The sequence below is a fragment of the Hemicordylus capensis genome, chromosome 6, assembly GCF_027244095.1.
Source record: "Hemicordylus capensis ecotype Gifberg chromosome 6, rHemCap1.1.pri, whole genome shotgun sequence".
Lineage (NCBI taxonomy): Eukaryota > Metazoa > Chordata > Lepidosauria > Squamata > Cordylidae > Hemicordylus > Hemicordylus capensis.
The window spans coordinates 169,885,572-169,913,035 of NC_069662.1; the positions used below are offsets into that span (position 1 = coordinate 169,885,572).

The 27,464-nt window shown below is 60.4% G+C and overlaps 3 protein-coding genes across 6 annotated transcripts in view; 2 read left to right on the forward strand and 1 right to left on the reverse strand.

Annotated features, from left to right (window-relative positions):
- The first annotated feature begins 1,271 nt into the window (after positions 1–1,271).
- Positions 1,272–9,117, forward strand: LOC128329856 (zinc finger protein 771-like). 4 transcript variants are annotated; one of them, XM_053261670.1, is made up of 4 exons: positions 1,277–1,569; positions 3,909–4,029; positions 4,316–4,429; positions 4,803–9,117. In XM_053261670.1, the coding sequence occupies exons 1-4, from the start codon at positions 1,357–1,359 to the stop codon at positions 6,152–6,154; spliced, it is 1,800 nt and encodes a 599-aa protein (XP_053117645.1). In that variant the 5' UTR covers positions 1,277–1,356; the 3' UTR covers positions 6,155–9,117. The 4 variants fall into 4 exon arrangements, with proteins under 4 accessions (XP_053117648.1, XP_053117646.1, XP_053117645.1 ...); XM_053261669.1 differs by having other exon boundaries at positions 1,280–1,569; positions 4,800–9,117; XM_053261673.1 differs by lacking the exon at positions 4,316–4,429 and having other exon boundaries at positions 1,272–1,569.
- A 662-nt stretch (positions 9,118–9,779) lies between these two features.
- LOC128331381 (zinc finger protein 436-like) lies at positions 9,780–18,424 on the forward strand. Its single transcript, XM_053264725.1, has 4 exons — positions 9,780–10,025; positions 10,459–11,187; positions 12,373–12,502; positions 13,888–18,424. The coding sequence occupies exons 1-4, from the start codon at positions 9,780–9,782 to the stop codon at positions 15,249–15,251; spliced, it is 2,469 nt and encodes an 822-aa protein (XP_053120700.1). The 3' UTR covers positions 15,252–18,424.
- Positions 18,422–27,464, reverse strand: part of LOC128331382 (SCO-spondin-like) — a 126,140-nt gene continuing 117,097 nt past the window's right edge. The window contains exons 104-114 of the mRNA XM_053264726.1: positions 26,170–26,331; positions 25,609–25,736; positions 25,341–25,492; positions 24,912–24,958; positions 23,488–23,652; positions 22,285–22,496; positions 21,314–21,409; positions 20,547–20,607; positions 19,912–20,042; positions 19,636–19,786; positions 18,422–18,587 (exon numbers count right to left, since the gene is read on the reverse strand). Coding sequence (XP_053120701.1) covers positions 18,565–18,587; positions 19,636–19,786; positions 19,912–20,042; positions 20,547–20,607; positions 21,314–21,409; positions 22,285–22,496; positions 23,488–23,652; positions 24,912–24,958; positions 25,341–25,492; positions 25,609–25,736; positions 26,170–26,331 — 1,328 coding nt within the window. The 3' untranslated portion in view covers positions 18,422–18,564. The remainder of the gene's footprint in view (positions 18,588–19,635; positions 19,787–19,911; positions 20,043–20,546; positions 20,608–21,313; positions 21,410–22,284; positions 22,497–23,487; positions 23,653–24,911; positions 24,959–25,340; positions 25,493–25,608; positions 25,737–26,169; positions 26,332–27,464) is intronic.

The window sequence follows — 27,464 nt, forward strand, 5'->3', positions numbered from 1 at the left end:
AAGGCAGAGCTTCCACTAGGCCCCCATTTGCAAAACAGCCATTCGTGGAGAGCGTGCTGTGTGGTGGGCGGGGCTGGATGGAGCCCAACCAGACCCAGGTGTGGTGCTGATGGAGTCTGTGGGGTGCTGTTACCTAGAGGCATTCTGTTTTGCACAGTGGCCCACCAGATGCTGCTGGAAGCCACAGGCAAGAGTAGAGGGCATGCCCCCTCTCCTGCTTTTGCTCCCCTGCAACTGGTACTCAGAGGCATCCTGCCTTGGAGGCTGGAGGGGGCCTTCAGCCCTCCGACTAGCAGCTGATGATAGACCTCTCCTCCATGAAGTTGTCCAAACCCTTCTTAAAGCCATCCAGGTTGTTGGCTGTCACCACATCCTGTGGCAGAGAGTTCCACAAGTGGATCATGCATTGTGTGAAAAAGTACTTCTGTTTGCTGGTCCTGAATTTCCTGGCAATCCATTTCATGGGATGACCCCTGGTTCTAGTGTGATGGGAGAGGCAGGCGGGGGCATGGCTGGGGGCGAGGCAGGGGTGGGGGGCGTTTCCTGTGTCCAGTGAACACTGCTCACCCCTCAGAGTGAGGGAGAGAATGAAGAAAATAGGGAGGGGTGGACCTGGGGGGCCCTCAGGAGCTGGGGGGGTGGGGTGGGGTTCTTTGAACCTATCTGCTCAGTTACAGCTCCACCCGGCTTTGAACCCATCCATTTCTTTATAGCTAGCCTACACCCCTGTTCGAAGGCCCTGATCCTGAGAGGAGAAGCCGCTCCTGGCCCTGCCACAGGCAGGCTCTGCTTGTCTGCTGAGGTGGGTCTACTCTGCAGGGTAACAGCCCTCCGCTCCAGGACTCAAAAGCCTGGGGCTGGGCCACTTTGGGTTTTGTGTTCAAGGGATGCTCTAGTCCAGGGGTAGCCAAGCAGAGGCTCTCCAGCTGTTGGACTACAATGTCCATCGCTGCCGCCGCAATTGCGCTCTGCATATGATGGGCTTTGTAGTCCAAGGTTGGAGAGCTTCCGGTTGGCCACCTTTGGCCTCGCTGCCTCCCAGCAGGTGATCAGCCCTTCGAAAGGAACTCCTAGAGGCAGACTCACTCCCAGGGAGGCAGGTGGGTCGTCGAGGGCGGAGGCAGCCCGGGGGGGGGGGGTCGGCCGAGCTCGGCTGGATCAGACGTTCTTCACCCTCGGCCGGCCCGGCTGGCACTCAGCCCTCCTTCCCAGGGGAGGGGCACAGATCTGACCCCCTAGGAAGGAGGGCTGAGCGGCAGCCGAATAACCACCCGAAGAACAACCCAGCCAGCCGGCGGCAGCGCCTCCCCTCCGCAGCCCGCCGGCTCTGTCGGCAGGAGGACTACATTTCCCAGGATGCTGCGCGGGGGGGGGATGTGGGAAGAGAGCCTCAGCCTCCCCCGGATTGCGGCTGCATCCCGCATCGCCCGCTCTGGGCCCGGGACGGTGCCCGCCGCCCGCCCCACCTGCCAGCTCCTCCGCTGCCTTTGTCCTCGCTCGGCTGGCCCCGGCAGGCAGGGAGGGATGGCCGCCTCGGGGGCGCCCGCTGCTGCTGCTGCTGCTGCCCAGGTAAGGGGCGCTGCCTCGGGACCTGCTGCTGCTGCTGCTGCTGCTCAGGCCTGGGAGGAGGGGAGCGGCGGGGGGCGCAGCTCTCTCTCCCCGTCTTCGCCTCCGCCTCCGCCTCCCCCTCCCCGCCGCTGCCCCCAGAGCTCCCGCCCCGGGACCTTTTCCCCGACGGGTCAGTGAGCAAGGGAGCCTCTGAGCATGGGTGGAGTGCTGCTCGCCCCACTGCCCCAGCTGCGGGACGTGTTGAGGGCACGCCCCGCCCCCTCTCACTCCTCCCTTGCATGGCTCGGAGCCCAAGTGGGAGGCAGGCAAACTAGGGGGCGACGACCCCATGCGAAGCCAGCCTGAGAAGGAAGGAGGGGGCTCTCCGGGGTAGTTGCCACGGAAGAGCTGCCGCCCTTCGACCCACCCCCTGCCCTTGCAGCCAAGCGGGGCGAAGGCTGCTCTTCCCATCTCCCGGGCAGGGACCGGCAGTTGGTTACCCAGCGTGGTGGCGAAGGGCACTCGCTTACTCCGCAGTAGGTACTCCGGAATGTGAGTGGCGCTGAATCGCTCCCCCGGAGGGGCTTTGTTGGAGATGGAATTCCTGTGCGAGCTGCCAAACTGGCCGCCGGGAGTTCCAGCGAGCAGGCGGGGCGGGCGGGCAGCGGAGCCTGCAGAGGAGTCAGAGGGCCCTGCAATCTCGGCGTGGCGATGCTGCCCCCCCCAGGCGCGCCTCCAGAAGGGCCGTCGGAAGCGGGTCGGTTCCGTGTCTTTGCAAGAAGGGGAGCAGCAGATGTGAGGCCAGGCAGGGCAGCATGTTGGGGACAAGGAGGAAAGGGGGACATCTTGAACGTCCGAGGTCCCTCCTTGGGCTAACCATCCTGGAGGTTGATGCCCCGGGGACCCTTAACCGCCACGGAGATCCGCACATGAGGGGCTGGTCGTGCTGGCCAGAGGGAGCCTCCCCCTATTCCCTTCACCGCTGTTTGACCAACCAGGTGTGCTTTTCTGTCTGCCATTGCAAATGCCGGCTGGTGTCTTTCTCCGGGAACCCTTTTGACCATGTCTCTTTGAATGCTGGTGGGCCACAATTCATGGCCTCCTTTGCCAAAGGGGAGCAAAGGCAGAACAAGTGAGAGAGGCCCTGCCTGGAGGTTCCTCCTCAGTCCTCGCCGTCCCTTTGGCACTCATCTGCATGGATCTGTCCACCACCAGCCCTGGGCTCTGGCAGTCGCTTTCTACACTTCTTAGCTAGCAGGTTGTTTTCTCACTTTGGGGTGAGACCTGGGCGTCCCATGCTCTGGGTTGCCCAACCACTGTTAGTGACGCCTGTCCGTGAACGGCCCAAGTGCAGGCTTCTCGAATGGCAGCTGGTGGCTCCCGATGTGCTGCTCTCTGCTCCTCAGACCAGGGGCTGGAGTACAACACCCATCATCCCCAGACACAGTTGCTAAAGGCCACTGTGGCAGGGGATAATGGGTGTCGTAGTTTGACATCTGGTGACCTGAGGTTGGGCAATCCTTGCCTCACAGCACAGTACTCTGAGCCTGTGTAGATTCTGTGCTTCTACAATCACACCACATCTTCTGAGCACCCCCCAAATCTCTGCTTCTGCTATCTTGAAGGAGCAACCTTCTACATCCTGGGAATGTTAAGGTACATAGGTACATAGGAAGCTGCCATATACTGAGTCAGAGCATTGGTCTGTCTAGCTCAGTATTGTCTTCACAGACTGGCAGCGGCTTCTCCAAGGTTGCAGGCAGGAATCTCTCTCAGCCCTAGCTTGGAGATGCTGCCAGGGAAGGAACCTGGAACCTTCTGCTCTTCCCAGAGCCACTCCATCCCCTGAGGGGAAGATCTCTCAGTGCTCACACTTCTAGTCTCCCTTTCATATGCAACCAGGGCAGACCCTGCTTAGCTAAGGGGACAAGTCATGTTTACTACCGCAAGACCAGCTCTCCTCTCCTAGGAATGTGCTGGCCGGTGAAACCTCTTGAGCCAAAGGGGCAGTGAGCAGGATTTCCAGGCACAAGGCATGGATTTTCAGCCCTTGTCAAATGACAGTCGTGTTCTGTGCAAGAGAGCAAATCTTGGAACGTAGTCCAGGCTGTGCTCCCAATGCATGAATAGCTGTCTCGGGGTGTGCTTTGCTTTTGAGCCAAACACTTCCCACCCTTCTGAATGCCTCTCTTCCCCCCGCCAGGCTGGTTGTTCCCAACCAACTTGGAGGACACTCTTCCTTCCTAAAAGCTGGAACGGGCTGGTGAGGAGGAGAGTCCACTTTCGGGGATGCAGCTTACCTGGGGGAGGACCGGAGATATCCAGGGATACATTCGGGGCTTGCTTTATCGTTGACACAGGTGATGTTTGAGGACGTGGCGGTCTATTTCTCGCCAGCTGAGTGGGCAGAGCTAGCGGAATGGCAGAGGGACCTGTACCGGGCCGTGATGGTGGAGAACTACGAGGTGATCGCCTCGCTGGGTAAGGATCTCTCCAGCCCGTCTCTTGGAGGTTTGGACTGTGTCTGAGAGTCTGGGGGGAGAGCACCATGAGCAGGGGCCCACAGATGGAGGCGTGGCTCACTAAACAGCCATCACGGGTGGATGCCACCAACCCCTTCTCATCCCACGTGTCCTTTGGTGGTCAGCAAGTGAAAGACGGTTGCTAAGACAGTGTGTGGGGAGGTCCTTTGTCCACCCCACCAACCCTGTGGTTGTTGGACGAGGATAAGGAAGGTGCTCTGTACTGTCCTCTGCTCCCGTGACAGGCCGTCTGCCCACCAAGCCAGAAGTCATCTGCAAGATAGAGCGCGAGGAGGAGCCCTGCATGGATGAGCCCCCAGAGCCCCCCCAGAAGAAGAGGCCTCTGAGCCCCTGGCTGGGTGAGTCGCTTTGTGGGTCTCTGCTGAAGGTCTGGGGGGAGGAGGATAGGCAACCCAGGGCAGAGATGGCTTCCCACCATCTCTTGGGAAGCCTCTGGCCCAGCCCGAGAGATGTGGCAGAAAGCCTCTTCTTTGGCAGAAAGCCTCTTCTATCCCCACTTTTTGGATCTGGGTGGTGCATCCTCCCCCCCCCATTTAAAACATTTGAGCTTTCTGTGGAATGTATCCTGTTTGGGCAGTGGGACATGATGTTTCTTGGTAGGGATCATGTGCACGGAGGAGTACGCAAAACCCCCGAACAAGCCACAAGTGCCAAGGGGGGCTCAGTCCCAGTCCGTGACGGTGGGAATCTCTTTTCCTCTCTTCCCAGCAGGAGATGGAATCAGGATGGAGGAGGAGGAGGGAGAAGGCGAGAGGGCAGGCCCAGCCCGGCGCGAGCGGAGGAGCAAGGTCTGCCCTGCCAGGGCGGAGAAGCCGGTGACCCGGCCGAAGATGGCCCCGCCCCAGCCTGAGGAAGGGGCTCTGCCGCGGGTGACCCTGAAGATGAACCCGCCCAAGTGCCCCGAGTGTGGCAAGAGCTTCCTGAGCAACGTGGCCATGACCATCCACATCCGGACCCACACGGGGGAGCGCCCCTTCGCGTGCCACCTGTGCCCCAAGGCCTTCCCCTCCCGAGGGGACCTGACGCGGCACCTCAAGACGCACCTGCGCCAGAAGGAGGCCCCCGGCAGCAGCCCCCTCCCCAAGAGCCGGAAGTGCCTCACGGCCAAGCTGCAGCTGCTGCGCCAGCTGGGGGCGGCCCCAGGCCCCAAGAAGCCGCACACTTGCCCGCAGTGCGGGAAGAGCTTCAGCCAGAAGCAGGACCTGCGCAAGCACCAAGGGACCCACTCGACCGAGAGGCCCTTCTCCTGCCTGGAGTGCGGGCGCAGCTTCCGGCTCAAGCAGATCCTGGTGGCCCACATGAAGGTGCACGTCGGGGAGAGGCCGCACGCCTGCCCGCGGTGTGGCAAGCGCTTCTCCCAGGAGTGCCACGTGGAGAGCCACCAGCGGGTGCACACCGGCGAGAAGCCCTTCTCCTGCGGGGCTTGTGGGAAGAGCTTTGGCTACAAGCAGCATCTGGTGCGGCACCTGCGGGTGCACACGGGGGAGCGGCCCTTTGGCTGCGAGGAGTGTGGCAAGGCCTTCCGGGACAAGACGACGCTGGCCGTCCACCACCGCATGCACTCCGGGGAGCGGCCCTACCGCTGCCCCTTCTGCGGCAAGGCCTGCCGGCAGAAGCCCCACCTGAACAGCCACCTGCGCGTCCACCGCGGAGAGCAGCTCCTCCCCGGGGGCAGCACGGGGCTCGCCTTCCAGAGGGCCCGGGCCAAGGAGAAGCCCCACCAATGCCCCGAGTGCGAGAAGCGGTTCCGGGACCAGAAGATCATGCTGGTGCACCAGAAGACTCACAGAGAGGAGCGGCTGCTGGAAGCCGGAGCAGGTCTGGGCCACGGGGGAGCAAAACCCAGCCCCCGAGGAGGAGGAGGAGGAGGAGGAGGAGGAGGCCCACGCCAGAAGCAGCCCGTCTCGCTCCAGCCAGCTGCCCCCACTGCAAAGAGGTCCGCGGCTTGCTCCGACTGCGGCAAGACGTCCACGCAGAGGATGTCTCTCACGATGCATCAGAGGAGCCATAGATGCGGGGGGGCTCTCTTCCCCCGTGTCTCAGGAGAAGGAGCCCTGGGGTGAAGAGGGAGCCTGGCAGGCCACCTGCATGACTGCTGCAGCTTCCGATGGTCCTCCACAGTGGGAGCTTGGCTGTCTCTGCACGAGCCGAGGGTGGCTACATGCCCGAAGCCGCTTTTGACTGAGTCAGACGGCTCGTCCGCCTAGGTCATATTGTCTGCACTGACTGGCAGTGGTTTGCCAAAGTTTGAAAAGGGGGACTTTCCCAGCCCCGTCTGGAGATGCTGGGGGCGGAGCCCGGGACTGTCTGTACGCCGAGGGTGGAGCTACGGCCTCTTCCTTCCTGTGCTGGAAGAAGTGGGATGAAGCGCTCCTTATTATCAGTCCATCAGCTGGGGCCTCCCTGCAGGACCTGTGAAGCCAGCCACCTCAGGGCTGCCTGACCTCCCGCCTTGTCAACTGGGGCAGGGGATCGCCACTCACTGGCTGTCCAGGACTCCCAAGGAAGAGCTGGGGCCGGCCATCTCACTGTCATGCGCTCTCACCAGGAGGACCCCGATCCGGGCCGCTCCGAGCCACCAGCAGGCTTCTCTCTGGCTTGTTGCCAGTCTTGACTCTCTCGTCCAGGGCCGGGGTTCCCAACCTTGGACTACAACTCCCATCACCGGCTCCCTTTGGCTGGGGATGATGGGAGCTGTAGTCCATCAACATCTGGGAGCCCCTGCTCCAGGTCATCCCAGCAGCACCTGCTGCTCTCCTAGCCTGTGGGGCGGGGGGAGGGGGCTGGCAGCCAGGCCTCTTCGGTCTCTTCTTCTCACCTACCTCAGAGCTTCATGGGGGGGGGGCAGAGTGGAAGAGAACTTCATTGAGGATGGAGGAGGGCAGCTGGGTAGGGCGAGGGGGATGCAGAACCGTTCCAAGCAAAACCAAATATAAACACGCCTGGGTAGGTGGTCGAAAGGGAAAGGGAAAGTGTGCCGTCGAGTCGGTGTCAGCTCCTGGTGCCCACAGAGCCCCGTGGTTTTCTTTTGGTAGGATACAGGAGGGGTTGACCATGGCCTCCTCCCATGGTGATGCCTTTCAGCATCTTCCGATGTTGCTGCTGCCCGATAGAAGTGTCTGGGAAACATACCAGTGGGGATTCGAACCGGCAACCTTCTGCTTGTTAGTCAAACATTTCCCCGCTGCGCCACTTCAGGTGGTAGGTGGTTTAAGGTTGTGTTCGAGCTGTGGGGGTGGGTGGGTTCAAGTCCCACTCCAGGAGGCACCTGCTGCTCTGTCTGCATCCCCGGTGCGTGGCCACAGCCTGCACACACTGTCCCTGAAAATTGATTTTGAAGCAGTACAGTCAATCTGTTGGTTTTTACTGATTTTTTTAATTTAAAAAATCCCCCCCCAAAGTCCTATAAGTGGCTTGTTTCACGTCTCCTCTCTCCCTTGGGGCTGGCCGTGCAGTTTTCTATCCTCTGCCTTGGGCACCGTAATTAATCTGCGGGATTCTCTGCCCTGGGATGTGGTGACGGCCACCAGCTTGGATGGCTTTCAGAAGGGTGTAGACAGATGCATGGAGGGCAGGTCTGTCAGTGGCCGCTGGTCTGGTGGCTCTAGGCCCCCTCCAGCCTCAGAGGCAGGGTGTTGCTCAATCTCTGCTTTTACGTCCTTATAAGGCGTGCTTGCAACACCCCTGCCCTCACTGGGCCCCCAATTATCTTTCTTTAGAATATTTAGAGACTGCTTTTCACTCAAAAGCATCCTCAGAGTAGTTGGCACAGCAAAAGGGGTGCAAAGATTATTCCCTGTCCCCCAAAAGCTCAGCATTCGGGGAGATCCCAGCAACAACCGCCCCTGGGAGGGAAGCTACGCTGGGCTGAGGACAGGGACGGCTGCTCCCCGCTTGCAGAAGCCAAGAGAGGCACCACTTGGAAAGGCCAGCAAGCAGCGACTCAACTGCGTGCTCCAAGAGGGCCTTTCATAGGAACAGAGGCAGCTGCCATAGACTGAGTCAGGCCCTTGGTCCACCTAGCTCAGTCTTGTCTTCACAGACTGGCAGCGGCTTCTCCCAGGTTGCAGGCAGGAGTCTCTCTCCCAGCCCTATCTCGTTGGAGATGCTGCCAGGGAGGGAACTGGGAACCTTCAGCTCTTCCCAGAGTGGCTGTGTCTGTGTGCCCTGCTGGGGAAGTCAGAGGCGGCTGGGGGGTGGAGTTGGCTGCTCTTGGGGTTTAGTGGAGGGGGGATAGCAGGGATGGAGCTGGTCCTTCTCAGCTGCTCTGGCTGTCGGGGTGGTTCTTGTGGAGTGCGCCTTCTGCCCTCCTGAATTGGCAATGGCGCCACGGCTCTTTGGGCAACAGCCGTGCCCGCCAAAGTGACTGCCTCTGCAAGATGCAGCAGCAACAGTGACTGGCACAGCAGAGGACCCTGCATAGTGTGCAGCCGGGGGCACTGCTCAGTACGGACCTGGTGGCCACTCTCCAAGAGGGCACTGTGACTACCCCCAAGGGAAAAGAGGGTCCCTTCTAGTTCTAGTTCTGAAATTTGGCACAGGTGTAGGTCAGGTTATCGGGACTCTGTGTATTGATTTTGAAGCAGATCAGTCAATCTGTTGGTTTTAAATGATTTTTTGAATTTAAAAAATTCCCCCCAAAAGTCCTATAAGTGGCTTGTTTCATGGTAGAAGATTACAAAAACTTGTGGTACTGAAGCCTCCCCGCCCCCCTCAGACCACCATTTTACCCCCACGTAAAGGAATTTGCCCTTTGTCTTCACGAAGAAGTGCAACATGCCCACTTTTGCCCAACACTTTACATTTGCAGAGTGGCTGGGCTTTAGAGTTCTGAAATTGGGCACATATGCAGTCCAAGATGGCAGGACTCCGTGTATTTTCATTTCAATGAAATTGGTCAGTCCTGTGGTATAGAGTGCTTCACATCTAATGAAAGCAGAACTGTTTCAACTGAATAAATGAAACACCTTTAGAAAAATAAAAAATAAATGCACTATGTTTGTTTATTAATTAAAATTTTTTAATATACCGCCTCCTCCAAAGACTCTAAGTGGTGAACAATACCAATACCAATTAATTAAAATAAAATAATAATAATAGAAGTCTGGATAAAACAAACCAGTCAATAACACTACACCTGTCTGACTGTGTAAACAAGAAACAATAAAATAATTAAAAGGCAAACATCTGGTGAAACAGATGGGTCTTAAGAAGGGCCTTAAAAGCAGCCAGGGAGGGGGCTGAACGAAGCCCGGGGGAAAGAGTGTTCCAAAGCAGAGGGGTGGCCACAGAGAAGGCCCTGCTACGGGCCCAGGCACCACACACTGCACCAGGGCCAGGACACTAAGGAGGGCCGGCTGAGAAGACCTCACAGGCTGAGAGAGGCGGTCCTGGAGATATACAGGTGAGAAGTCCAGAAGGGTTTTGTAGGTGAGAACCAGCACTTTGAATTGGACTTGGAAGCGAACAGGCAACCTGTGCAGCAACCGTAACTGAGGTGTGACACTCTCAAATCTACAGCCACCCATGAGGGGCAGGACGCTGCCTTCTGGACGAGCTGAAGCTTCCGTGAATCGTTTTCAAAGGCAGCCCTAGTTCCAAACACGAGTGACTGTTGCCAGGGCCTGCTGGTCGGGGAAAAGCCATAACTGGCGACCCAGCCTTAGCTGGGCAAAGGGCCCCCTGGCCATGGCCTCCTCCGCCTGCTGTTCAAGCAGGAGCCGTGAGCCCAACAGGACCCCCAGATCACGAACCGTCGCTCTCAAGGGAAGCGCAACCCCGCCAAGAGCTCAACCCGCACACGGCACCTGGCCGGATCGCAGACTGAACAAGAGCAACTCGGTCTGGGCGGGACTGAGCCGGAGCTTGTTTGGGCCCATCCAGGTCCCCGACAGCCTCTCGGCTCAGCGTCCAAGTGGGTCTGCGATCCCCAAGGTCTGCATGAGAGCGCTGGCTGGAGCAAGGGGCAGCAGGGGTGGCGGCTGCAATTCTCCATCCTCCTGCGGGCCCAAGTGGGTGCGGTATTTGAACTGTGGAGCAAGGGACAAATATTGTGTCCCAGTCAGTTGGTGAAGGGCCAAGGGGCTCTGTGAATCCACTGGATTCTTTTCGTCACGGAAAATCCACTGGGTTTTCTTTTTCCGGGCAAATGCATCCTGGTCAAGATCTGTAGGCTTGTGGCGCATGACCAAGAAGATGTACGGATCCTGGGGGTGGGGTGGGGGGGTTGTGTGGTCTCCCCCTTCTGGCGGGGAAACCGAGGAGAGGCTGCTCCTGTTGCAGCCGCCGGGAAGCTCCGCAGGCCCAGGGTCCAAAATTGCCAGACGGCGCCTCTGCGTCCGCACCCCCGCCGCTTGTCCGCTGCTAGAGACCCGGGGTACGGAGGCGGGGGGAGCAGGATTCGCCCTCCCCGCAGCAGCAAAAAGAAGAAGAAGATGCGAAGGGCGCAGGAAGCAGCCCCGGGAGCAGAGCTGCAGGCAGCGCAGCGCCGCGGGCGGAGGAGCGGGGCTTGGCCGGCCGGCTGGCCAAGCGGATCCGGTTCACGAGCTGGCCGTGGCCGGAGGAGGAGAGCCGCCTCCCGCCCGCCTGCCCGCCCTCCATCCACAGCGCAGCCTCACTAGCAGCAGCGGGCACTGCAGCCGACTCGGCCTCGGCCTGGCTCGGCTCCATCGCGGCCAGCTGCTCCGCGACGCGCCCCGCTTCGCTGCCTGCCTGCGCCGGGCCGGCCAAGCCAGGCCGCCGAGCGCCCCGCTCCAGCGCCCGGCCGCAGCATGAGCCTCCGCCGAGGGCCGTCGGGGGAGAGCGCGCCCGCCCCGGTAGGCCTCCCTCCCTCCTGCCGGGCCCACCCTGCGCGCCTCCAGGGGCGCACCCGCCCAGGCGGCGCTTGCGCTCCCTTTCCGCCTTGGAAGGTGCGGGGGAGCAACAGCCGCCGCCACCCTGGGGCGTGTGCAGAGTGCTTCCGCAGCTGGGCGTGGGGTTTGAGCTGCGCGGCAAGCAAGCAAGGCTGCCGCTCCCGGCGGGATCCAAAGCTCCCCGGGATAGGAAATGGCCGGGCCCAGAGTGGCAGCAGGCTCGCTCCCCAGGCAGCCGTCTCCAGGTACACACCATGCAGCACCTGTAGTCGGTCAGTGCCTGCCCCAGAGAGCTTACAGTCTGCGCAGCAGAGGGAGGCGAGGCGAGGCTGCAGCTAGACTGGAGCCACGGGTGGTGGGGCCCCAGCAGGGATGGAGGGCGTTAGTCGGAACCGCGGAGGGAGAGCGAGCGAGGACGGAGGCGGCGCGCGGAAGGCTCAGGGAGGCCTTCCAAGGGAAATGGCCAGCGTCGTTCTCTTCCCCCGCAGGAAGGCTGGTCTCTTGGCCTGGCTTCTGGGCAGCGGGCTTTCTGGTTTGGAGGAGGAACCTTGACGTTCCCCTTTGCCGCCGCCCGGGAATCCCCCCCGCTTGCTAAGCAGGGTCTGCCCTCATTTGCATTTGGATGGGTGACTACATGCCAGCCCGTCTCCTGCAAGGAATTCTCCGGGGCGGGGCGTCGCTCAGGGGCGGAGCCTCTGCCGGGCACGGCATGCAGAAGGTCCCAGGTTCACTGCCTGCCCGCATCTCCTGATAGGGCTGGGAAAGAAGGACGACCCCCCCCCCCACGCCCTGAACCCTGGAGAGCTTGTCAGGGGAGAGTAGACCAATCCATAGAAGGGGGAGGAGGCCCATCAGTGCCTGCTAGTCTTGACAGGATGATCATAGAACCTCCATGCGGAGAAGCACTCTACCTCTGAATGCCAGTTGCTGGGTGAGGGGAAGCAAGGGCAGGGCAGGGCTGTTGGCTCCAGGCCCAGCTTGTGGGCTTCTCTGAGCTCTCTAGCTGTTGCTGGACGGCAACTCCCATCATCCGCAGCTGCAGTAAATTGTGGCTGGGGGAGATGGGGGTTGTAGTCCAGCAACAACGGGCGACACCCCCGCCCCAGCTGCACACCCCTGGATGGCCCAGCAGGGCTCCCCTTCAGCGTCCCCTCTCACAGGGGTCCCCAGATGTTGCGGACTACAACTCCCAGCATCCCCAGCTAGCTGCAGTGGCTTTGGCTTGGGGGTTGTGGGAGTTGCCGTCCACGGCCTCTGGGGATCCCTGTGAGAGGGGACGCTGCTCCCGCTGAGCTGCTGTGATTTGAGATGTCTCGGGAGGTCCCGCCTGCCCTTCCTGTTCCTGCTGCCCACCCGGAGCCTGCAGAGGAAAGCTCCGGGGTCCGCGGAGGGGCCTCCTGGGCTGAGCCAGGCTTGCTCTCTGTTTGCAGCAGGCCTGGGTGACCCTGGAGGACGTCACGGTCTCTTTCTCCCCGGAAGAGTGGGCCGGCCTGGACGAGTGGCAGCGGGAGCTTCACCGTGACGTCATGCAGGAGAACTATGAACTGATCACCTCGCTGGGTAAGGGGGGCTGTTTCCGTTCCTTCTCTCCCAGTGGCAGGGAGTTCTGAAGCCCACTGGGGACGGCATCACCTGCTGTTGCCCACCAACCCCAGTTCACTTGGGTTGGGCAGAGCCAGGGGCTGGTCACATGACCCAGCCGACATCCTGTGGTTCTCGCTACTTTGCATCTCGGCAGAATCTGCTCAGCCACCTAATGGCGCAGCAGGGAAGTAACTTGCCTAGCGAGCCAGAGGTTGCCGGTTTGAATCCCCGCAGGTCTGTTTCCCAGCAGTAGTGATCTAGGAAGATGCTGAAAGGCATCATCATCTCATACTGCGCAGGAGGAGGCCATGGTCAACCCCTCCTGTATTCTACCAAAGGCAACCACAGGGCTAATCTGTGGGCTCCAGGAGGATTCGACACCGACTCGACAGCACTACTTTACTTTACTTTACTTCTTCAGAATCTGTTCTGGGCTTCTGGTCCCTCCTGTCCTTTGTGTCTTTGAGTTCATTTTATGCAGGTAAGAATGCAGGAGGTCCCTGGATGTTGTTGCACTACAACTTCCATCACCCCTCACCACCATGACCACAGGCTGGGGATGATGGTAGTTGTGGTGCAACAAAACCTGGAGACCGAAGTTTGGAGCCCTCACCTGTATTGGATCAGACCCCTGCTAACTGGGCCAAGACGAGGCGCCTTTCAAAGTGGCGATTCTCTTTATATGTAGCAGGAGGAGAGCAACTGGCCTCATCCAGCCCCAGCACAGCAACCCTCCAGTGGCTGTTCTTGGTGTCTACCATGTATCTCTTTTTTAGATTGTGAGCCCTTTGGCAACAGGAAACCCTCTACTCATTATTATTATTTTTCTATGTAAACCGCTTTGATAACTTTTTTGTTGGAAAGTGGAATATACATTTAAATAATAATAATAATTAATAATTAATAAATAAAGACCATGGCCTGCCTGGTCCAGCATTCTTTTCCCATCAGTTGCTAGCCAGGTCTCTGTGGGAGGCTCACCTGAGAAAGAGAAAATGGAGAGGAGCGTTTTTCTCTCTCTCTCTGAAAATTTGGAGTTCAGCATTAGCCGAGGGAACTTTGCTGGCTTTTGGTTCAGGACTAATAAACTAAAATTCTTTCAGAACTTGAAATGTGTCACAGATCAGTGGCAGTTGACACCAGTTTAGTCAACGTTGGGAAAGGTTCAGGCAGGTCCAGAGGTGTAGCTCTAATTGAGTGGATGGGTTCAAAGAACCTGACACCCAACCTGCTTTGGAATCTGCATTGTTCTGTGTTCTTTCACGATCTTGGATTTGAGATGTTTTTAAGCGGCCCTTTGTGCAAAACTGCAGAAGTCCTCATCGGAATGTGGGTTTTCTCTCTCTCTCTCTCCTCTTTAGCAGGCTGCGATATCCGAGTGAAGGAGGAAGAGGCGTGTCCTGCTGAGGACGACATCCAAGTGTGGGTCCTGGCGGCGGCGGCGGTGGAGGAGGAGGCGGTTCTCCAGGGCTTGAAGGCGGAGAGCGGAAGTCAGCAGCCCAGCAGGCCGCATGGAAGGGCGGAGGGTGTGGGGTGGGAAGGGCTGGTGCCCCAGAGAGCGGCGCCCGGGGCGGAGGGCCCCCTCACCTGCCCGGACTGCCACAAACGCTTCAAGAGCCAACTGGCCCGCCTGACCCACCAGCGGGTCCACACGGGGGAGCGGCCCTTTGCCTGCCCCGAGTGCGGGCGCTGCTTCACCCAGCGGCAGCACCTGGGCACCCACCGGCGGGTGCACGGGGAGGAGCGGCCCTTTGCCTGCCCCGAGTGTGGCAGCGCCTTCCGCCTGCAGAAGCTGCTCCTGACGCACCAGCGCAAGGCCCACTCCGGGGAGCTGCCCTTGGCCTGCCCGGACTGCGGCAAGCTCTTCAACCACAAGCACCACCTCATGACTCACCGGCGGGTGCACACGGGGGAGCGGCCCTTCCCCTGCCCGGACTGTGGCAAGAGCTTCACCCAGAAGCACCACCTGCAGACCCACCAGCGCGGCCATTCGGGGGCCCGGCCCTTCCCCTGCCCGCAGTGCGGCAAGACCTTCAAGGACCGGGCCGGGGTCCTGATGCACCAGATCGTCCACACGGGCGCCAGGCCCTTTGCCTGCCAGAGCTGCACCAAGATCTTCAGCCACAAGCACCACCTGGTGATCCACCAGCGGGTGCACACGGGCGAGAAGCCCTTCTCCTGCCAGGTGTGCCGGAAGCGCTTCACCCAGAAGCACCACCTCCTGAGCCACGAGCGCATCCACACCGGCGAGCGCCCCTACCACTGCCAGCAGTGTCCCCGCAGCTTCAAGGACAGGATCACCCTCAAGCTGCACGTGCGCCTGCACACGGGGGAGAAGCCCTTCTCCTGCGCCCGCTGCGGGGAGAGCTTCCGGCTGCGCAAGGCACTGCTCTCCCACCAGCGGGCTCATGACGCCCCCGCCCAGGTCATCTGCACAGAATGTGGCGAGAGTTTCCCGCGCATGCGCAGCCTGGCTGCCCATAGGCGGCGGGTGCATCCCATGGCCCCAAAGGAAACGGTCTCCCAGCCCGGATTGGCTGGTGGCCAGCTTGAGTTGCAGGCCCGTAGGGAGGGGGCCCAAGGTGACCAGTGTGGACAGGGCTGGGCTGGGCCCCCGTTGCTCCTTGGGGGCCACAGGGAGACAGGGCAGCCCGATGAGACTCATGCGTGGCTTGCCTTGAAAGACTCCCAGGGTGTGCCTGCTTCAAAGATGCCAACACTGTGAAGAGTAGGTTGGCTGGAAAAGAAAAGAAAAGACACCCCTGGTCATGTGTTCCTTCTTGGTTTTGCAGACTCCAGAGCCCGTCCTCCGCTTTGGTTCCCATTTCCTGGCCTCGGATTTCCACTTGAGTGCAGAACCAACCCACTCAGGAGCTCAGATTGCTCAGCTTCCAGTGGCGTGGGTGTGTGTTTGGGGAGGGGGTCCTTTTGTGGATCTAGGGAGTGCGCTGGAAATCCTGGTGCTCCCACTTTCTGTGGGGTGGCAGTGGGGGGTGGGGATAAGGCTTGTTGTATTTCTGTGCCCTTTCCCCGTCATTAGCAAGATGGACGCCCCCAAGTGCCCTTTTAGCTACAAAGAACTTTGGGTGTGACTGAAGTTCCACCCTGCTGGCTGCTAAAGTTCCTTTTACAGAAGCCCGAGGAGCAGAAATTTAGCAGGTGAAGCTTTTCCTGTCCTTTGCTCCACACCAGAGTGCTTTGCAGATGACACACTGCAATGATGTCACGACATGTCCGCTAATTGTGCTTCCCTACTGCCTGTGTGTCAACATCGCAGTCCCTGCGCTGTCAGCAAGGGGCCGTTCACATTTCCGATGCCGCCTTTTAGATTGAATCCTTCCGTTTTAGTCCTACAACGTTGCGTGTGCGTTGCAAATACATAGCTGTATGTTCCCGTTGTAGGAGGGTTGCACAAGGCATTTGTGTTTTCACAATGATCCTGCCAAGCATTTTACTGCTGAACAGCGCGTCATCTGGAAAGCACCCAGGAATGCCTCACCTGTTGGATTTCTGCTTCTTGGGTTCCTGTGAAAAGCAGGCAGGGTCAAGGGAAGAGGAGCAGGGTCAGGGCAGGGGGTAGGCGCTTGCGAGGCAGAGTGGCTGTTGCTTTGTGTGGCACATTCACAGGTCCAGGCAGGCAGGGGCCCAGGCCAACCAGGGAGTTTTACGCACAGCAGGTTTTACTGCGAGTTTACAGGGAGGCTTTACTGCAAACTCGAAGTTATCCCCCCAAACCGCCGCAAATAGTGGATTTTTTAACCCCGGATATAAATCGGGCTACACTCTTAATGTGCAGTGAAAAACCCAAATTGTGTGTGAACTGCTCCCCAGTAACTCACAGGGACTTCGGGGTAAATCTGGCTGAAATGTGAATGCACCCCTGCTCCATTCCGGAGGAGAGGTGAGTGAGAGGGCTTCAAAAGCCCCAGGTGAAAAGCTTCCAGGTGAGGCGCTCCAAGTGATTGCCGGGGCCCGAGTGTGGAATCTGGCCAGCCCTTTAGCGGCACTGGACAGGAGCACCCACAGTGGCAGCCCGCCAGGGAAGAGGGCAAAAGAGCAGCAGCCAACGCCGAGGGAGGGTCCCAGAATCATAGTTTCCATCCTTCATGGGGGGAGATTTCTAGTCCACCCTGCGAGGGCTCCTCTGTTTTGAGAAGAACTGCATGAAGAACGGCGTGGCTTTCTTTGCAGAGCAAACGGAGGGGCAGGGGTGTGTGGGGCTGGGCCTCCTCTGGGGACCCCTAGCGGGTGGGCCTGCTTTGGCTTTGGCGGTTGCTTTTCTCCTGGCTGCTGGCAGTGTGAGTGTGCCCAGGGAGGCGGGAGGGAAGAGGCCCCAAAGCCGTCACAGCTCATCCTAACAAGCCAGGGAGATGCCAGTGGAGGGGTGCCCAGGGAGGGAAGCGCAGCTGCCACTGCTCCCCAGCAGTAGTGGGAAGACCTGCAGACCTGCCGTCCATCAGGTAGAGCTATGGTTAATTGTGCAGCTCTACCTGACAGCTGACCAGCCTGCGGGCAGCGCAGCTCTCGGGTTGGAGGCAGAGGAGCACCTTGAGCTGCCGGGGAGCAGAGGCAGCTGCGCCTCCTTGGAGGACCCCCTGGGCTCCTTAGGCAGAGCTGCTAGTGCCCCAAAGAATTAAGGTCGCCTGTGTGGGGTTCATAGGAGGTGGGGCTCAGCTGGAAGGGCAGGAGGGCATGTCCGCCACCTCCCAGGCTGGGCTCCCACTTTGGGGTTGTGCAGCAAAGGTGAGGACCTGGGAACAAAACGGCAGAGTGGCCGGAAAGGTGGGCTGTACACGGGCAACGGAATGTGCGCTTTTCTTGTGACCATCATTTTGGACTCTTCGGTCCGGCTCTTCAGCGGAAAAGTCCTCCAAGCCGTTGACGTTGCAGAAGGAATAAGTGCCCCAGAGGGACCCCTCTCCCTGGGAGCCGAGGGTGCTGTGCTGGGCCCGGCAGAGAGCAGCCTTCTCCCCCGGCTAACGAGGAGAGAGCCCCTTTGGCCGGCTAGCGGGGCTGAAGCCGTGTGAGCTGGGGGCAGGAGTGGCGTGCCTTGGTGGGACGCGAGGCCGCTCGCACTTCCTTCCGAGCTCTACACGCCCAGCTGCATCGCTCAGAGCCTCACTTGCCACTCGGCTCGCGCCTGCCAAGGCTGATGGGCAGCTGGGTGGGGAAGAGGAATGGGAGACCACCTGTGAGCCCTGGAAGACCTTCCCCTCAGGATGGGGCCGCTTGGGAAGAGCACCTCCATGCCGAAAGGGAGGCCGAGGGAGCAGGAAGTGTCTGCACACACTGGACCGGTGGGAGGAAGCATGAACGGTCCCCTTTGCTAAGCAGGGCCCACCCTGGTTTGCATTTGGATGAGGGACTGCAAGTCCTTCCCCTTAGGGGAGGGGGCCACAGCTCAGGGGAAGAGCCCCTGCCTGCTGGCATGCAGAAGGTGCTGAGTCCCCTCCCTGGCAGCAGCTCCAAGAGAGGGAGGAGGCAAACTTTTGCCTGCAGTCTTGGAGGAGCCGCTGCCAGTCTGGGTGGACAATCCTGAGCTGGATGGACCAGTGGTCTGACTCAGTATGTGGCAGCTTCCTCTGTTCTTCTCCTGGGGTGCTTTTATGGGCAGAGGTCAGTGTAGGAGAAGGGGGTAGTGTAGCTGTGCCCTTGACGCGACTGTGTCCTTGGTGGTTTCCGGAAACCTTTGAGAAGATGCCCAGTGCCATGAGAGAGTGGCGTCTTTTCCGCACACAGCCTGCTTGGCTCATCTCCTCTCTGCTTTCACTCGCTCGGCACGGTGTGTCTCCCCTGCTTCCTTGAAGCTCCTTCCCCCCCCACACCCCCTTGGCCTCCCTGGCCTGCAGAAGCCCGGCCCTGGCTTCTGGGGGCAAAATAAAGCGAGTCTTTTGTGAAGCTGTGCAGGGTGATTTATTGAACGGGAACCTCTGTGCTGTCTCCTGTAAAGCGAGGGCGAGGTCCAGCGGGAGGGAGGCCATCGGGGCGGAGGCTCCTCTCCTCTGAAAGGGGATGGGCTTCCTCCTGCAGCCACACGGTCAGCGCCTGGAGAAGTCACCACCTGCAGCAGGGGAGAAAGGGAAACCAAGGGGGTGGTGAGGTTTGGGGTGTGTGTGTGTGTGTGTGTGTCAGAGCCCTGCGTTCAAGGCCTGGCACCTCCAGTGGAAAGGATCTCAAATCATTGGACTGGGAAAGACTTCAGTCTCCTTGAAGAGCAACTGCCGGTTGGGGTCGGTAGTCCGGGAGAAGATGGACCAATGGGCGGACTCTGTCAGGCAGCTTCAAGAAATAGCAGTTGGCAAGTCACTCCCAGCATCCTTTGCAGCTTTCCGAAGCAGCCTGGGGCACACAGGGTGGCCCAATCCTGCCAGCAGCCAAGTTTGGATCACTTCATGGAGGAGAGGTCTATCAACGGCTACTAGTCGGAGGGCTACAGGCCACCAGTTGCAGGGGGGTCACAGCAGGAGAGAGGGCCTGCCCTCAACTCCAGCCTGCGGGCTCCGCAGGGGCATCTGGCAGGCCACTGTGTGAAACCGGAGGCTGGACTAGATGGGCCTCCTTGGGCCTGATCCAGCCGGGCTGTTCTTCTGTTCCGCTCTGCAGGGGCCCTCCTGGCTCTGGGAGACCCACACTCGCTTTCTCCAGGGCAACTCGAGATGTTTCTTGCTGCGCTTCTGAGCGCCAAAGGCAACAAGGAAGAGCCAACGAGGCTTCTGCAGAGGGAATTCCTGCCTCGCCACCCTTTGGGAGCGGAGAGGGGTGCTGCGGAGGCAGATGGTGCACACCAGGGCGTAAGATAGGCTGGCGGCAAAGTCCCTCAGCAAAGGCGCTTGAGGAAACGTGGCAGTAATCGAGAGAAAGGACAGGGCCTTTCACGGACTGGGAACTGGTTAGAGAACAGGAAGTGGAGAGTAGTCCAGACAATGAACAGATGGAACTCACTGCCACAAGATGTGGGGACGGCCACTAGTTTAGAAGGCTTTAGGCTGCTCCGCTTCATGAAGGGGGAGAAAGTCATGGGTGGCTGCTCGTCCTGAGCGCCAAATGGCTCTTCCGCTGGCGGTCTCCGCCCATCCCTTGCTGCCTGGGGGGTGGGGGGGAGGGCTCACCTTGGCAGCTGCTGCATTCGCAGCTGTGGATGACGGGCAGCACCACGGGCTCCGTCTCCCCGTTGCCGCACTGCAGGTTCAGGATGCGCACGGGGCTGACCGGGTCCAGGCGGTAGCTGCAGCAGTCGCACAAGGTCTGCAAGTAGGGCTCCTGCAAAGGGGCCCCCAAGGTGGGTGGTCACTGCCGGGGCTGCCCCTGGGGGGGAGGGGAGGGGGCGGCCCCCTTTCCGATGGGGACGGAGCCGGCGCAGCAGGGGCGCCGGTGCTCGCGCTTACCTCGGGGATGACGTTGGTGTGGGAGGCGCACTGCCCGCGGCAGAAGCTGACCTCCACGCCCGCCAGGAAGCAGCGTCCCTTGGTGATGTTGCGCAGCTCCGTGAGACGCTGGCACTGGGGCCGGGACTCTTCTGCGGGGGGAGAGAGAAGGACTAGGGCCAGCCCAGGCAGGCGGAGGGCTTGGCGGGGGGGGACCTCATGCCAGGCACGGCCTCGGGCCAGCATGTTGGACCCCCCACCGCCCTGCAAAACCGGCAGTGCCTGCCTGTCCGTCCTGGACACTGCCCAGGCATTGGGCAGTGGGTTGCTAATGGCCCCCAAGGAGGAGGAGGAGGAGGAGGAGGAGGAGGCGGAGGCCCAGCCCCAAGGCGTCCCTGTGACCCCCTCAAGGGCTCCTCCCAAGGGCGGGTAGCTGCTTGGGCGGTGCCAAGTCGTGCATCTGGGGTTGCACACGGATCCCGGCTGGCCAAGGCCTTGGAGGAGCTGGGAGATCTCTTCCGAGGCACCTGGCACAGCCTGGCCAGCAAACGCAGGACCAAAGCGGTGGCATCAGCAGGCTGGGAAGCCCTCCCCCCCCTGCCCCCGCACCGCTGCCGAAGCTGCCACTGGCTCCCTGCGCGGGGAGAGAGACCTACCCACGAGCTCCTCCCTGCACACCGGACAGCAGCTGTTGGCCTCCCGGATCTTCACTTCTCCCTGCAGAAAGAGCAGAGAGGCCTGCGTTTGGGAGCAGGTGGCACTGCCCGGCAATGCAGGGCTTGAAGACAGTCATGCCCTGCCTTTCGGGGGGAAAGGTGGCAGGTGCTTTACACACCGCTGACGAGCCTTTCTGGGGAGGGAGCTCAGCAGATGATGGAGCCACCACCACAAAGGCCCTCTCTCTGGCCAAGCCACTGGCCACTGGCCGGCGGGCATCTAGAGGAGCCCCCCCCCGCCCACCAAACCCTCTTGGCACGCAGGCAGGTAGATGTGGATCCTCCACTGGGCCGGGTCTCCCAAGCCAACCCCAGCATGCCGCCTTGGGCCGCTGAAGAGATGCCCCCCCTCAGCTGGTCCCTCCCAGCTTGCCCAAAATGCAGCCGCTCCAGAACGAACAACCTGCCTTCCAAGACAGGCCCACCCACAGACCAGGCATTGATGATGGGATCACTCGGATGTTTCCAGAGATGGGAGACTCGGACAGGGCGCCGTCTGTCCAGGGAAGGCCACAGTGGGCACACCAGATGGAGAGAGACTCTGTGACCCCCCCTGCCCCCTGCCCTGGCCACTTGGGCCTCCAGTGGCAAAACAGGCTGGCTTCATGAGGTCTGTGTTAGCAAGGGTGATTTCTTCCCCACTGCCTTAGAAAAGGGGAGAGAGACCCCCCCACACACACACCCCCAGGGCCCCTTCGGAGCAGTACCTCAAGGCAGGTGAGTTCCGGGCAGCTGGCCTCACACAGCACCCTCCCATTCAGGCAACGGCAGAGTTCACAACCGTGGAGCCACTCGGTACCCGGCTGGGGGGTGGAGGGGGAAAGAGAAGGTGTGAAGGCTTTAAGCATTTTGACCCCACTGTTCAATTAAAAAATAAATAAAAATCCCAGGACAGCAAACAAGCACAAAGTTACATGGTACAAGTTAAACAATAAATCCATCCAATAATATAGTGACAATGTGAGATATCCAATGACAGAGAATACAATGCACACAGAAGAGAAGCTTTAAAAGGCCTGGCGAGACCAAAAGGTCTTTGGCCAGCAGCTGACTGCTCAAGAATTCGGCACCAGGTGAGCCTCCTGGGGGAAGGGAAGGAGCCACCACCAGAGAGGCCCTTCCCCAGTGCCCCGATCCCTGCTGGTGGGTGGGGGCAGCCAAAAGGAGGGCCTTCAGTGGGGCCCTTACAGTCTCCTGGGCAGCAGTGGGGGCTCGTTCTAATAAAGAGATGGGGCAGGGAGGGCACCAAAGGGGGCTCAGCTGCCTCTCCTTCCTGGAGCTCCTTCCACCCCACCCTGCCTAGAGCCACACTGCCCCCAGGCTGAGCATTCGTCACCAGGCGGAGCTTGCGTGATCGGCCTGACACTCGGCCAGGCTGCAGGCAGCACGGGGGAGAGAGAAGAGCAACCAGAGCTTCTGGGAAGCAGAGGACTTCTGCCCACTTCTGCTGGGCAGGCTCCTACAGAGAGCTGGGTGTGGCGGGGCCTGCGGGGGTGGGTGGGTGGGTGGGGGGAGGATTGCCTGCTTCCTTCGCACTGGGATGCGCACAGTGGCTTTCCTGGGACTTTGGGAAGGGGCAAGCCGGAAGCCTACAGGCCCAGGTCATGGGGACGGGGCCCCCTGGCCTGGGTAGTCCAGCCTCCCCCCGCCCCGTGCATCTGCCAGTGCTCACACTCACCGAGTAAAGCTGGCCTCCGTGCTCGCACTCGCAGTGGGCCGCGGTGACGCAGCGCCCGCTCCTGGCCCGGTAGTGCCCTGCCTGGCACACACAGCCGGGGGTGGCCTCCCTGCTGCAGTTCTGCGGCGGATCCTCGTAGACTTGCCGGCAGCTCCGCTCACACGGGGGTCCTGGGGGGCCGGCTCCAAGCCAGCGTTCGCCTCCGGGGCAGGCTGCATCCGGGGAAGACGGCGGGCCCAGGTGGGTCAGAGCCTCCCACTCGGCCCCTCCGCCCTGGACCTCTCCTAGCCTGTCCGGCCGGGGCTTGGCCAGGCTTGGCCCCGTCCCAGCCACAGGGGCGCCCAGGGACCCCGGAAGCTGCCTGGTACCCAGCCAGGCCCTGGGGCCATCGGGGCGCTTTCCAGATTCACCCCTCCCTCAGGCTCACGGCGTATCTGCTCAGTGGGCTTCCGTACTGCTGGGTGGTGGCACCGCAATCCCTACACTGCCAGCAGGCTGCCCTTCGCATTTCAGATGCCTTGTTGTTTCGGATTTCATCACTGCGATTTAGTGCTATAACGCCGTATGTCCGTTGCAAAAAAAGTAGCTGTATTTACCCGTTGTAGATTCTGGGGGCTGCTTTCAATTTGATCCTGCCAAGCCGAAGCATTTTGCCACGGTTGTAGCAGGCAATCTGGGAAGCGCCCAAGCTCAGTAGCATTGCCTGCTCTGACCGGCAGCAGCTTCTCCAAGGTTTCAGGTGGGAGTCTTCCCTCCCTACCTGGAGGTGCTGCTGCCAGGGGTCACACCCAGCACCGGCTCTGCCCCTGAGTGGCTTACGTGGGTCTCCCCTCCAGGCACTGACCACACCGAGACCTGCTGAGCTTCAGCAAGATGGCTGTGCTCTGAGATTAGGGCTGGGCAGACTGGGCCCTCCAGCCGTTGTTGGCCTACAACTCCCAGCATGCCCAGCCATAAAGCTGGGGGTGCTTGGAGTTGTAGGCCAATGCCTGCAGGAGGGCCGGGGTGGAGCAGCCCTGCCAGAGAGCCCCCTTCCCGAGCTCTGTGGCCCAAGGGCACACGGCCAGCGAGGGGCTTCTCCTCCCAGCTGCCCAGGATAGCAGCCAGAAGCTGCAGCTGCCCCCCAGCCTCCCACTCTCCATGGGGCAGAGAGAATGTCAGGGGGGGGAGTGCAGGGCGATGGGGCAGGGAGCCCAGACTCACCGCAGTTGGGGAGCGCGCAGGATGTCTGGCGCACGGCAGGCCCCTCGCACTCGGCGCCGCCGTACAGACGCTGCTGGAGCTGGTGCCTCCGGGAGATCCGCTCCCCAGGGCCACACGTCACGGAGCAGGGGGACCAGGGCGCCCACTCCGACCAGCTGCAGGGCACTGGGAGTGGGGGGGGGAGAGCACGGGGACTAGTGTGGGGTTGCGGCAGTGGTTGAGGCGGTGGGGTGGGGTGGGAAAGAGCCCAGGGCTGGTCTGCCGGTCCCTGCCCCTGCACTTGATTCCTCTGAAGGGCGGAGCCGGAGCCCAGAAGTGGGGAGGAAGTTGTTGGAAGTGAAGGACTCTGCGCTGCCTCATGCCTCAGTGACAGAGGGGGACAGAGTAGTGAGCCAGAGGGCTAGAGGGGTCAAGACACTGGGCACCCGTTCTCTCTACTGATCTGACACGATCTCTTTGATAGCTACTCTCAGGGACTTCCTTCCTTCCTGCCTCCCTTCCCACCTCCCTTCTTCTCCCAACAGACACGCTTGCTTTTCTCTGCACCTTGTGTGCACAGAGATGCCGACAGCATCTCTCTGCATCCAGCAAGCTAGCTAGCTTAGAGATCCCATCTCTCCACTTTCCTATCTAGAATGGAGTTCTCCAATAAAGACTCCTCATATTGCTTTGAAACTATGAACTGGCTCCAAGTTTCTTTTGCTCTCAGCATGCCTGGGCAGACTCCGCTGCGTTGTGCCTCTGTGCACTCTGCTGTAATAGAAGGGTATCTCTTACCAGAGAGAATTCCCAACAGAAGTCGGCAGCTGTAGCCCAGTGGTGAGAAGGAGAGCGGGAGAGACTACTCTGCACATGCTCAGAGATGCTGGGTGTTAAGCCTCAGAGCTGAGTAGGGTCACTGAAAACGAGTCCTGGGCTGGGACCGGGGAAGATCTCCCGCTGAAGCCGGGTCTGCCTGCTCTGCCTGGCCAGCAGTCCTCAAAGCAAGGCCCGGGAGGAGGAGCGAGCCAGCAGGCTTCCTTCTTCTGCCCTCCTTCCAGGGGCTGCACCTCTTTCCCTGGGGGAGGGCCTCCTCCACTCCCTCCCATGAGTCTGCAGGCCACAGAGGATCACAGCCAAAGGGAGGTAAATGGGCAGCCCTCAAAGGGGGGCAGAGTCAGGCCCTTGGTCCCTCTAGCTCAGTGCTGTCTACACTGACTGGCAGCGGCTCTCCAGGGTTTCAGGCACGTGCCTCTCCCAGCCCAACCTGGAGATGCTGCCAGGAATTAAACCGGGGACCTCCTGCATACTCCTGAGCTACGGCCCCATCCCCTCTCGGAGGGGCTCTCAGCTGGGGAGGGGACAGCCGGGCTTGCAATCTGCCTGGAGGTCCAGCAGAGAAGCAGGGCAGTGGTGAGGGGAAGGGTCTTCTGGGGGCCTCTTACCATCACAGTCCTCCTGGGTGCAGCTGAAGACGCCTCCCCTGCAGATGCTGCAAAGACGGCCACAATCATATATCGGTTTCTACCCCTGAACCCAGCAAAGGCCCACAAGTCTCCTCTTGCAGTCCAAGGCAAAGAGCACCGGAAGAAAGTGGAGGTGATGACCCCCACCCCACCCCCACCCCTAACCTGTGGCCCCTCCTCCCTTTCCACTGCCTGGATAGAACCCAGGAGTCCTGGCTGAAAGCTCCGGGCAGCGTTCAAATGCAACCGCTTTGCATGCATTATGCAGCCAAAGTCAAGAGCTGCTGAGCTTGGGCAAGGGGAGCCTTCTGGGTAGCCTCCTCCCGCTGGCGCTCAACCCTCCCCACTTCTGCTCCCCACAGCCGCCTTGCTTACAGGTGCTCTCTCCCCCCGCCCCCCCCAGCTCACCAGCTGTTGCATTCGTGCCAAATGATGCTGCCAGGGAGGTGCTCCTGGTTCCACTCCTCTTGGGACAGGTTGGCAGCCCAGGGCGTGGCAGGCCCCAGCCCGAGCGAGCAGCGGCACTCTCCCAAGGGCACGCATGCCCCGTCCTGCAGCACCTGCTGGCCAAGAGGAGACTCAGAGTGGTCGGGGCCAGGGCAGCCTGTGCCGCTTTCGGCTCGGTTGTTCTCCACTCCGGGGGGTGGCTGGAGGTGGGCACGGCAGGCACACTCACCTGGCCCGAGGGGCAGCTGCAGCCGGGCTGGCACGCCTCCTGGAGGCACTGGCTTTCCGTGCGCAGGTCGGCGCAGGCTTGTGGGCAGGTGTTGGCACACTGGCTGTAGACCTGGGCGCCTGGGCACTCTGGCACGGCGGGGGAGAAAGGGATGGGAGAGCAGGGCATTTCAGAGGGAGTAGTGCAGCCGGGCAGAGGCTGGGCACGGTGTGGCCGTCTTCTCCCGCCCTGCTCCCAAGAACAGCTTCAGGACCATTGCGGGCCCCCATCCTGACACAGCAGGGAAGCTGCCGTGGAGTGGGAGACATAATGTGTGCACCCCACGCCACTGGATCCTGGGTCCCCAGAGGCCCAGAAGGAGTTACACCCCAAGGATGAGAGAGCTCGGCTCCTCCTAGTGGCCAGGGTGTGTTCTGCAGCCCAGCCCCGAGGATTCTCTCCTATTGCACGTTTCACCTCGGGGGAGAGGCCAGCTGTCTCTGCTGGCCATGGCGCACACGGCAGGGCTAGTCTGGGCTACCCCACCTGCTCCCCGGCAGTAGCATGGAAGAAGCGACTCACCTGGGGTGCAGTTGTGGGCACTGCATGCATGGTGCTGCCGCAGCGGGACAGGGCACGGCTCCCCCGGCGGGGACAGCAGGACGCGGCTGCGCTCAGACAGGCCTCCGCCGCAGCTGGCACTGCAGGTGCTCCACGCAGACCACTCGCCCACCTGGCAGTCAGCTGTAGAGGGCAGGGAGGCCTCAGTGGTGGCACGAGGGAGGCCCCCCTGCCTGGCGGGGAGAGGGGGGAAGGAACTCCCCAGGACTGGCCTTGGGAGAAGGCAGCTGCCCCCCAGAAGTTGAGGGGGGCCCTGGCATGGCAACGGTGGGGTGGAAGGGGGAACCCTGCCGAGGATGAGCCAGAAAAAGACCCAGGAGGGCTGCAGCAGGGAGAGGCATTCTCTTGGGGGTGGGAATCTCAGCTTGGGATCCCCGTATTGTGGGAGGGGGGATCCGAAGCTGAAGTATGGGAAAGATCTGGGCCCTACTGAGCTCAGAGGGGAGAGCCTGGGCGCTTTCCAGATTAGCCACGACAACCGTGGTAAACTGCTCTGGCTTGGCAGGATCAAATTGAAAACGATCCCCGGAATTTACAACGGAAAATACAGCTACTTTTTGGTAATGGACCTACAACATCATAGCACTAAATCGCGACAATAAAATCTGAAAGAAGGCATCGGAAATGTGAACGGCACCTTGCTGACAGCGTAGGGACTGCGGTGTCACAACACAGGAAGTACGGAAGCACTCTTAGCAGATACGCTGTGACACTGTGGGAGGGATTAATCTGGAAAGCGCCCTGCTGCTCAGGTCAAGTGGGGTTGCTTCAAAGGGGAGATGGCCTTCAGCCTAGGATGGCTGTGAGAGGGAAACTGGGTCCTCCTGTCCATCTCCAGGGCATTTTCCGGACTACGAGATTTGCAACGGGTAAAGCGTTGCAAAGTGTGATGGAATAGTGCAATGGTTTAAAACTGAGAGTAAAGCGTTATTCGGTGCTTCGCTGTATGCTGGTGGCCATTCATATTTTCTGTCCATTGCAATGTGTTTTCAAGGCAGGTCTGTCCATATTCTTCTTGAAAAGCGTTTATCTCCCACTCCTCCTGCTACATTTGGTCCAATGGAGTTGCGGTGGGCAGGGTGATGTGAAATTTTTTTTTTGTAACTTCTCGGCTGCCTTTTGCAAATCCGCCAGCAGGGGGAAGCGCCATTCCAAAACAAAAATCTAACTTTGTTTTGCATCATTCCAGTTTTGCGCAAGACAAATCGTGAAAAAATTAAAAAAAGAAAAGAGGGGGAGTGAGTGGGGTGCGTGAG